Here is an 11,110-nt window from a genome sequence, read left to right on the forward strand (position 1 = left end):
ACGACGAATTCAGAAGGAACTTAAATTGGATCCATCAATCCACGATAAAGAGGACGTCCCTGGCATCCAATTGGTCGATTCCTGTAAGTCTTCGATCTTTGTCTTGCGTAAGAGCGGCCACAAGTATACCAGGCCACGCGTAATATCTTAACGCTGCGGGAGTTGCGCAACGCTCGGTGTAATTTATCCTGCCATCCACAACAATCTTGACGCAACCAAAGAGTCGACGACGTCTATTATTGATCGTCGGAGCGCTTAGGTCAACGAACGCCACGTGCACTTGGTCAAAATAGTTTTCTCCGGGCCTCTTCCTGAAAAGCGATTTCGTCCCGGCACCGAATCTCGAGACCGGAATAAAGAAACTTTCCAACGGTCGTCGCTTCACGCGTTTATTTCATTCCGCTTGACTCTGGAGTACACTTCGTTATAATTTTTTCGACGCCCATATAAAATCTCGACACTTATAACACTATTAGAATATACGATAATAGGTAATACAGTATTAATTTAAATCAACGAACGGTAATGCATCTTAAATCGTAACAATTCAAGTCAACAAGGTCATTGTATACAACGTAAAATAGATCCTTGCACTTAAGGATGTTTCTCGAGCTTACTTTTTTCTTAATAAGACGAGCTAGAAACCACAATGAACGATCGTAGATGCACGTTAGGGCATTTTTACGACTCGATACCGTTTATCGTACAGCGTTAAAAATCGTTCCGTAAAAAATATCCACCCGAGCGCGTACCGATGTTTCTCAACAAATTACTCTTATATAGTATGAGAAATCAAGGTCATAATCGTTTTGTCTATAAAAACAACCTCGTATATTAGATACAATTATACTCAGACCCGATTCTCTAAGCGATTGTGACTGTGACTTCTTATATTACAACAGAATTGATAAAGTTAATGAAAAGCTCCGATTCCTATGTCCCGTTTCAAGGAATCGATGTAATTAAAATATAACGATCTTATTCTTTGGCACGGAGCAGTTTCAATACATTTTACTGATCCAATCCTAGTAACTTTTTGATAGTGACTCAGTTTGATTCGCAGCGTCTTAATCCTAACATCAACGATTTCTGTAATACTTGATTTCCACTCCATATCGTTATTTTGAGTGGCCTACTCGTATATACGTTACTGTGCAAATCAATGTATGATGATAATTAAAGGAAGAACCTCCTTCAGAGTATAAGAAATATCACAGGAAAAAGAAATATCTCAAGTATTCACTTAATTCGTCGTCTAAGGAAAATTGTGCGATCCCTTGGAATGTAAATTAATGACTAACTTTAAACCTATCTTATTTTGTCATTTATGTTATATCGTGCAATTGCTTCCTTACTTATTTCGCATTCGCGTTTAATCGAACTTATCATAACTCGCTAAGAGCAGTAATTACCCCGTACCTCAGCAATATACTATAAAAATACTGAGACGTTCCGAAGGTTGACCCTTAACCGTAATTTTGCACCTTGTTTAATTTTAGATGACGTCACTCTTTATAAGAGCTTATGTCTTATCAACCGTGAATACCGATTTTCAAGCTACTTGTTCGTATTTAGCTTTATTTATGCTGCTGGCAAGGCAGCACGATAAGAAGACTCCAACCAGCGGAAATCCTGCAATGGCTACTGCACATGCAGCTGTTAGGCTGATGTTACTGTTAATAAAGTCCACGACACGATTGTAGCACCCCTGAAAAATTTGATATCACTGTTGTTAACTTAATGCCGAAATTAAGATATCTTTCATTTTCAGATATATTGAATTACCTGGGTGTAAATGTCATTCACGTTAAGAGTATCGCATTGGTCGTTTAGCACTTTGCAGCAAGATTTCGGTATTTCTTTTGGAGGAGTCAATGTTGCCCAGTCTGTGTAGTCCCTGTTGCCGCAACAATGAAGCTGGAAGGTATAATAATCGGTGTACCTTATTATTTTTTCACGGAGTCAGTACACCTCAGTAAGGGTCTAACATTATCTTATTCAAAATTATTGCAAAGTCTTACAGTCGACTGAATGGTGTCCACGTGGACGCTCTTGGAATGATTTTTTCCGTAAACGGCGAGGCTTTCGTTCAATGCTTGATCAAATCCTTCAGTCAAAGAGTTGCGGTAAGCGTAAATGGACGCTCCGGCACCGATTTCCAAAAGTGTCACGACAGCAAGAAATGCACCGTACTATCGAGAGAGAAATCGACGAATAAGAGGTAAAATCCGACATTATGTATGACATTCATTATAAATTCAACCATGGGTAAACGTATTAAAATTTTAAAAATCTCTTACAAATCCAGTATACATGCAGTCGAAGTTCCTGCGAGACATATTGTTTCGAAATTTCGTATACAACTGCGTGCAGGATTTTGGAGCACAAATATAGGAATTTCATAAGGCATGTAATTATCGAAACCTTTTGCATGGCAATTGTTGATCACATCCGTGAGAATTCATAGGCAAGTGAGTACAAAGGTACATAATCTGGTATACGACTGTCATAAGACATGTATACGAAAATTCGAATTCTTTTGTATACTATTTTTTAATTACACGTACCGAATTGTATTTTAATAATAGCGCATTTTAACGCGTTCATTAACGTTTATATTAATTTAATTTCTCATCTGACTACTTTGTTTAAAATTTTGAATACTCTCGTATGAATTCCCACGTAGAAATGGTGTTCTTCAAAATGTCGAAAAATGAAAGCGTTCAAAGTATAGAAATATTTCTTCTGTATGTATCGTTTACAGTAGCTGCTCACCAGGTAAAGCAGAGCGGGGTGTCCACGAGCTGTGCAGCATCCAGCGAGAGTGGCGATAAGAGCGATCCCTGCACCGAAACACGCCAAGGCGAGCAATGCAGCCTTTCCTCCTTCCGTGTTCATCTCAACATAATCCTGAAGCTGCGTACGAATCCATATTCCAGCATACAACAGCAATATTCCAATGGGCTGAAATCATTAAAGGGGAAATAATTTTCCAAAGTACCGGTAAGAAGGAAAGAAAAGAAAAGAAAAGAAAAATGTATATACATACAACCCTGTCTCGAAAATTTTTCTGTATTACGTAACGAAAGCCCTGTTCTTGTGCGGCTTTAAAGTTCTGGTTAAGAATTCTTTTTGTCTCGCAGAGCAACAGTTGGCTGGGTCGCAGGCGTCGCCGCAGGTGCAACTATAATGAGTGACAATAATGTCAAGTTCACGAGTGCTCACCCAGAACGTGATGTTGAAGAGCATCAGCACTATCTTCAGGCACGCCGTGGAAGGCAGGACTCGCAGAAATTTCCCCATTTTTCAGAAGTCGGAATTTCCGCAGCCAGGACCGAAGGGGCACGTTCAAAACACTGCGTGAACTACGTCTTCAGGGGCCTATCGATTTGCCCAGGTCCACTTACTGGCCAGGTTCTCCCTCTCTAGGCGCATGCGTTGCCCCTTTGGTGACATTCCGCGCAAATGTGAATAGAATGGAAAGTAAAAAAAAACTTAGGAAATAATTCCACCTGTAATGGCATCGGCTAAAAATGTATCTACCCGAAAAGCGACCACCTTCGACGATCGAACTAACTGATTTACGGTTCAATCCGTCCACGATGCTCTAGGAAACACCCCAAAGACTGGCCTCGAAGAGAGGGGGGAAAATGAACGCAAAAAGCTCGATCTCATTCGTAATCCTTTATGCAGTTTTATTGACTATCCTAGTACATTAAGGTTTAATTGTTGCGCGGGTAAAAAATGACTTTGTGAGACTGTCGGCTACAACACTTGTCAGCCAAATCGCGTCCGATTGGGGACAAGAGTGAACTGAAAATGCGATAGGGTCGTTAGCTTTTTGGCACTTCGCTAATTGAAATCATCGATTCGCTCTACCGACACTTTCCCAGATCCTACGTATACGAATAGCAACTAATTAGTCCCTTGTGACTTCCCATTGTCGATAATGTCTCTTCCTGATATCAAAAAACTCGGTAGAGTTTCGGGCCAAGTACTTTTTAAACGAAGCGAGCGCTACCGAGTATCTTTACGCCAAAGTTCGGTATATCCGCCCGGATCAACCTCAAGATTCCTCTGAATTCCTTCGTTTCAACGTCAAGACATATTTTAAAAGGGGGTTTATGGAGTTCTCTACTTCGCGTTTATTGCGTGATGATGCGGCGAGGTGATCGGATCGATGTTCTTAGTGTAGTTTAAGAGAACGCCAGGCCATGTGACGTTGTTGTCACCGGAAACGACCGATTGTCGAACCCGAGCCGGGGACCTTCTCGTTCTCCAGGACTTTTCGATATTATCCTTCTCGTTGATAGCCTCGTCAAAGCCACTGTCAATGTTATTGTTGTTTCCCCACTCGAAAGTATCCTCGATCTCCACCTCCAAGGTCTGTTCCGTGCCATTCTCCATCTCTCCGCTCTCGTTGTCCACATTTAGACTGAGATTTCCAAGATCCACGATCGGCCAGCTGGGCTGAACGTCGTCAAATTTGTCCTCAGAGTCCGGATATCGGTCCGTGGTGTATCCGAAATCGGGCTCCTCGTACCGATTGTTGTTCTCAAACCGATCCTGGAAGGAACCTCGATCACCGCCCAAAATGGGCACCGATCTGACCTCCCACTCCACCTGCTCGTCACTGATGACAGATCCCTCTTCCTGGTCGCTTCCTCTTCCCGGGTCCTTCCTGCTGCTCCTGATCTCACCAACCGTCTTGAAGTAGATGCTGTGGTCGTACCTGTACGTTTCCAGACAAGTGCTGTCCAAGTCACCGTTCGACTGGTAGTTGAAGGTTCCGCAACAGTTGATCTTGGTCTCTTCTGGGCGAGACTTTCTCCGGTGGGACCTCTTCATGGTGTGGAAATGCGGACTCCAGGACGGGTCGTCGATCACCAGCTTGTTCGAGGAGATGCTCCACCGGGATTCTTGCTCCTCTTGCATCGTTAGGCGACCTCGGGACAGTCTTTGCGACCTTAACCTGTTGTAACCTCGCGCCAAGGCCGCCCAACGTTCTATCCTCTGGAAGACGTACTCCGTTTCCTCGTTCCACCACTCGGAGAGACCTTTTTGCAAGGATGATCCGAGGTCCTCCGTGACGGCCACTGCCATCCTGACGCGTTTTGCCAAATTCTGGCGAATGATGGGGGATGGGGATGAATGGGGCCTTAGTGTAATTATTGGGAAGGTAATGCGATGAAGGGCGCAGCGAAAGTACGAACCGATACTCGGCTCTCTCGATTTATAGCTTACCCTGGAAGCACCGCAAACGCCGAAGCCAAGTTGGAATCCTCGGTGAAGTAATCCCCGATGACCATGACCTCTCTGTCTCTGGTTCACCAATAAGGTGGATATAGGTATAGCTTTATAGAGCGCAAAGTTGCGAGGTCGACTCTTCCGGAATTAGCCGATTAGAATTTAGCGACCGACGTTCGCCTGAAATTCGGAAATTTAGGGATCATCGCGTTAGAGGGGTCTATTGTATCACTATTTCCAATTCTTTCTATATCATCACGTGATAGAATAATTGGGTTTCGAGAGGATTGATTGCCGCGTTGGGGTTTCAGGACGTAGGTGGGACTAAAGACTGCTGGGCTTGCCTTTGCGTGACGGGCCGCGGTTTGCTTTTGCTACAGAAGAATAATTATCCTAATAATTGAACAGACAATTCTAAGTGCTACCCGTTAATTAGATTTCCCCCTATGCCCTGTAATGTAACTATGACGTGCGAATGAAAATCGCTGATGAGAATTTATATTTCGTAATACCCCCAACCTGCATAACTTATTCGTCATCGACTTACTAAAATCGTTGTTAAAAAATTCGATAATAATTGAAAGATTACAATATCGTTATAATTATATGAGTATTAGTCTGAGGAATAAGTTCGCGCGGTTGTTCTTCGTTTAAAAAAAAAGTTTCAGTTAATGTCACTAGATGCTCCTGGTAGAAAGATTTCAGGGTGTCATTAGTGAGAAAGTCTGGTTAATATGAATAGAAAGTTTTATCTACTGAAGTCTAGTTAAATATATATTTTAATGTGATTTCCAAACCACTAGATAAATTTTTAGTTAAGAATTCTTGTTCTTCTACTCAGAAAGTCTATTTGGATTTATCAGAAAGAGTATTGCCGCAACCAGATAATATTTTACTACTAATATCTAATACTTTTAACCAGAAAAATAATGAGGGCATATTAATAACCAAAATTCCGGCTATTTTAACTGGACCTCCTTTGAGTGTTGAACAAAACGAACGAATAACCCCACGAACTTAGATATGCCTCGATCCATTATATGGCATTCTATGACCCCAACGTGTTAAATTTAACAAATTTAAATTTATCCCGTCTACTCGCCATTCGCGGTAAGGTAATCTTAAATGACGACGATGTTTGTATCTATAATTGTATCGATAATTTCTCGACCAGAGATACAGGTTCAAATTGCAGAATCGCCTACGTAAACCGGCAACCGAGTAATCCCGATTGTTCGAAAGTGTAGGAGAAAGAAATTGCCCGAGCACCGGCAACAAAGTTACCCCAGCTGCCAATCATCGAGCCCACCACGGAATATCGAATGGCTAAGGTTGTGGGCTGAAGGTGGGAAAATTGTTTATCGTCTTCGAGGTGGCGAGAATTAAAATTCAAGCTCCATATTCTCCGGGGAACGGGCGTACTGGGTATAAAAGCGTCGCAAGATTCCGATCATCGGTGCATTCATCCATCGGTCCTTGGCCACCCTGTATCTAAGGTAAGGAGCCTGCAAAGTGTTCTTCGAGTTTCCGTTGAATTTCTCAAAAATCCCTTTTCAAGAAATTGTATTGGATACTAAGAAAAGAAGTCACAAAGGATCTCGTTCAACCGCCTGAGATTTGTCTCGCGCCTCTGGAGACTCGCATTTAACGTTAATATATAACATTTAAGTAAGTTATTTCCTCTGCGTTTTAATAATAATTCTGGAATATATGTCACAGGGTATGAAGACATCGTATTTTTAAAGGAAAATCAGTAAATGACGGTGATTTCTTAATAAACTAGACTTTTTGTGCAGTAAAAGGGTCACAGGCCGCCATATTGGATGGCGGAGTTTGAGGGGAAAGTGGTTACTTCTTGTACTGATTTTTTTAGGGATTCTGTGTTTTCTGTCACTAGTGACAGGTGAAGAACTCGAGAGGCTGTTCGAAATAACCTGGAACTTATCCATCTTGTAAGATTTGAAATCTAGTCTGCACATATGAACCTGGCATCTGCAATTTTTGGCGCAATGGCGGTCCTGTGGATGTTGTGCGGCCAATGCATAGCAGCTCCCGAATTCTCAAGCAACGTCCACCACAGACTCCACAGTGGACCACTGTCTCGAAGGTGAGAAAGTGAGGTGTCAAAATTAAATACGTGTTAAGTTGAAAATTGAATATATGCCAAATATCTGCGTGGCTTCAAGGTACTCCTTCGAGGACCTCCTGGCCGAGGGCGAAGACAACACGGAGGTCGATAAGAGACAACAGCTCGACGATTACGGCCACATGAGATTTGGAAAACGCGACCAATTCGACGACTATGGCCACATGAGATTCGGCCGAGGACACGAGTAAACGACTGCGACCGTAGAATGCGCTTTTACCTTAAATTTCCTTTACGTTTACCTTATGGACACTCTTCATTGTCTGTATAAAATCAAACTAATATATTTTACACTGTGACCTATCATTTCTGTACGTTTACATAAGCCTCAATTCTGATTAAGAGATTCATTAAGATTCTTCAAATTGTTTAAAACTCTTTTAGATCCTTTATTTAAGGTTCTAATAAATAAAACGTCTCAAAGTGTTACCGCTGTCGGGGACGAATGGGAGAGCATTGAAGAGAAATTTACATGAGAGGAAATTAATAAACAAGGCATACGAGACGCGGAGAAGCTTTCGAGATTACCTCTGAGTGAAATAGGACGTAATATAGACATCGAATGTCTCCTCTGATAATAAGAATGTGGCCTAGTGCTCCTTATTTAATCTAATTTTGACGAAGGCATTCGGGTCGGTGTAACGCTTCAAAATCGGGGAATAAGACACGTGACGTTGCATTTTCAAAGCTGCTAATTTGTCATGTATCTTGAAATCGTCGTCTAAAAATGTCGATCCTGCGTTGCTTTCGTCGAGGGCCTTATCACTGTAGCCGATAGTGCGACGATTAAAAATCCATGGTGCATCCGGAGGTAGAGGGGGCCAAGGTTTCATGGGTTTATGCAGCTTGTAATCTCGGTCATACGTGGTTCGATAATCGGTACATGCCGTGTCTTTTGGATACGGCTGGGTGTCGGTAAACTTTCGATTTTTATCCCTGAAAATTGAAATCTACTTCTATTACGTGAAAATTCGCGCGTGGCCATCGAGCGCGTCGAAAGTGAAACTTCTAAATTAATAAGAATTATTCGATATTAATTGTTTTTAATTATTTAATCACGCTTTCAAAAAATCCCCCCACGCGTTCGGACACTGATTACTTTAGGACGTAATTATTTTTATTTTCTATCTGTATTAGTTTCATTTCATTCAAAATGTCAAATAATCAACTGAGGGAGTAGCACGATAACTATAACACTAACGCTGTCGAAGATTGGGCAAATTATCTCAAAATTAATTGTAATAAAATTAATAAGTAATTTACTACAGTAAAATGTGTTTCACTTTACAAAACGCGCTCCTTTCATTACGAATTTATCCTCATTGTAAGAAGTTTCACTTCGGGAGATTAATTTCCATACGCGAAGATGTTTTAAATCGCTTTGTGAACATGTCAAGAACCTTGAAATTATATGTTCGGTTAGGAAACGCACACTGCCGACGGGGATAAACGTAAGTGAGGGCAAGCAAGGTATTTCTCATTATCGAAAATCTGAGCGAGTGCCTCATGAGTGACCGAGACACCTGTCGCACTTTCTTCCGGGCCGAGTCTTCGATACGACGACAGGTGGAGGTGACCATTGCGTGGTGTGAAATTTTTATTGTCACGAGGTTCTGCCAGCCTGTACTTTTCCCTGCAAAAACTTTCCCTTTAGACAGGTGACACGTGCGAGATAATTGTTATAAATATCGCACGTTGAGTATAATAAGCTATTCAGAAACTTATAGCAGTTTTTGCTGTCTAAAATATGACACTTCATTTTCAAATAGTTTTTCCTTTACGGTCCTTGTATACTATTTTAAATAATTATGTTTTTGATACTACATCTTTTTTTTCAAAATGGCCGTGCTATTTTCAACTCGAATAAGATAATGGCTCGAATCCATCATTTCATGAAACAGGAATTAATATTTCGTGCACAATTATGTTTATCTACATGTAGAGCGAATTCTGCGCTTTGAAATTGTATATAAGATGGACTTAAAGGAGAAATAACTTTATTTTATATAAAGGGTTAAATCTTAAATATAAAAAACTAGCTTCTGGACAACCTAATATTTGAGATTAACTTCGAGGTACTTACCAATCATGTATCAACACTTTACCGTGATAAATTGGCTTTGTTGCAGACAGAAATCGTTCGACATTTTTGGGTTCGTTTCCGAGGGGAGGAAACACTGACTGGAAAATGATTTCGCACTCGTAGAGTAATCGAGGTGCAATAGAGTATTATGCAATAGGTAAGCGAACATACATTTACGGATACTTTTTTGTTCTCCTTCGTTGAAGCTTTGCGGTAAACCATTTTTCTGTAAACTGTTTTAAAGAGGATTAAAAAAATATTCTTCTAATACGTATAAGAAGTCGGATTCGATTTGAAACGAGCAGCTGATAATTTTAATACTCTACCGCTCAACTGTTTTTTTAGATAGCTTCAAGTAAATTACGTCAAATATCTGCCACGTGTCTTTCGAAAGCATATGCAGATATTTTGAAAAAGCTGCAAGTATCTTGTGGATTTTGTGCAGTTTTTGTGGTTTTTTAGACTCACATGATGCAAAGCGAGGTGACATCCAAATACTTAGGAAGAAATTTAATATCTCAGGAGGGCGAGGAAGAGATCAATCAAGAAGAATATTTTTCTGGAAAGGATCCTGAAGAAAAATATCCTCTTCAAGACATACTCGCAAATGAACGACGGACATACACCGCTGAACAAGAATATGTTTACAAGATATACAATGACATCTTGGGATTCTTCGTAATCGAGTAAATTATTATAATTAATTTCTAGCAGTAACAGTAACGAAAACTATTATGCAAATTGTTTTAATACTGAGACACAAAAATTAATGTTAACACCCGTAAAAAGAAAGGTTTTACCTTTCAAATCGAACTCTTTTTATAACATGCGAATTTACATACTATCATAATAAGTTACGATAAGAAGTTTCACTTGAAAAAGGTGGGAAAGCAAACTACTGCGAAAAACGGTGATTCCGAAAGACTCGCAAGCAGAACTTGGCGAAAACGAGAAGGGCGAAGAAGACTCCATGTATGAATATTTTCTGGACAAGTCTCAAGTAAGAAAATATTTTCTAAAGATCCTCCGCACTTTCGTCCAAAGTAAAAGCCTTTATTCATTTCAGGAAGCATGTGAGAAATTGAAGCTGCGCGACGAACAAGCTGAAGTTGAATTTATAAATAACAATACATACTCTGGCAGAATTAGTAGAAAAATGATGGAAGGCGATGGTATCTACACTTGGCGAGAGGGTGTATCGTACAAAGTAATTAAACAAATTATTAATAGCACCGAATTCTTCACTATTAAAAATATCTATCCGAAGTATAGTGCTGTACGTAGTCGAAGTTTTTCCAAGATACGATATTTCATCATCCTATCGTTTGGTTTACATTTTTTAATACCTTTGTATGAATTCTCACGTAGAAATGTTCTTGGAAATTAATTTACTTGTTCGTCCCATTTTCATTTCGGTGTCTCTGGTTTTAGTATCCACTTGTATTCGAAAGTGTTCGAAATATCGATACATTTTAAGTGTTCACTAAAACGATTAATTAAATCTGACAGCAATTTATCATAAATAGGGGAAATTCGAAGCGAACCAAATGACCGGCGAAGGGTTTCTGGAATGGAAAGACGACAGATGGTACGAGGGAGAAATTCTCAATGGGTATCGCCATGGTAAAGGTACC

The 11,110-nt window shown here is 40.4% G+C and overlaps 3 protein-coding genes across 3 annotated transcripts; 1 reads left to right on the top strand and 2 right to left on the bottom strand.

Annotated features, from left to right (window-relative positions):
- Positions 1 to 1,539: 1,539 nt before the first annotated feature.
- On the bottom strand, positions 1,540 to 3,641 carry LOC105703314 (tetraspanin-6). Its single transcript, XM_012431621.2, has 5 exons — positions 3,226 to 3,641; positions 2,776 to 2,964; positions 2,022 to 2,192; positions 1,786 to 1,917; positions 1,540 to 1,708 (listed from the first exon to the last, which is right to left on the bottom strand). The coding sequence occupies exons 1-5, from the start codon at positions 3,301 to 3,303 to the stop codon at positions 1,553 to 1,555; spliced, it is 726 nt and encodes a 241-aa protein (XP_012287044.1). The 5' UTR covers positions 3,304 to 3,641; the 3' UTR covers positions 1,540 to 1,552.
- Positions 3,642 to 3,675: 34 nt separating this feature from the next.
- LOC105703313 lies at positions 3,676 to 5,192 on the bottom strand. The gene has a single exon (XM_012431620.1). The coding sequence runs from the start codon at positions 5,101 to 5,103 to the stop codon at positions 4,135 to 4,137; it is 969 nt and encodes a 322-aa protein (XP_012287043.1). The 5' UTR covers positions 5,104 to 5,192; the 3' UTR covers positions 3,676 to 4,134.
- A 2,055-nt stretch (positions 5,193 to 7,247) lies between these two features.
- On the top strand, positions 7,248 to 7,584 carry LOC105703304 (callisulfakinin). The gene is made up of 2 exons (XM_023432764.1): positions 7,248 to 7,354; positions 7,434 to 7,584. The coding sequence occupies exons 1-2, from the start codon at positions 7,257 to 7,259 to the stop codon at positions 7,582 to 7,584; spliced, it is 249 nt and encodes an 82-aa protein (XP_023288532.1). The 5' UTR covers positions 7,248 to 7,256.
- Positions 7,585 to 11,110: the final 3,526 nt, after the last annotated feature.

Source organism: Orussus abietinus, unplaced genomic scaffold (assembly GCF_000612105.2).
Source record: "Orussus abietinus isolate OABI.00-Male unplaced genomic scaffold, Oabi_2.0 scaffold435, whole genome shotgun sequence".
In the NCBI taxonomy this organism is placed as follows: domain Eukaryota; kingdom Metazoa; phylum Arthropoda; class Insecta; order Hymenoptera; family Orussidae; genus Orussus; species Orussus abietinus.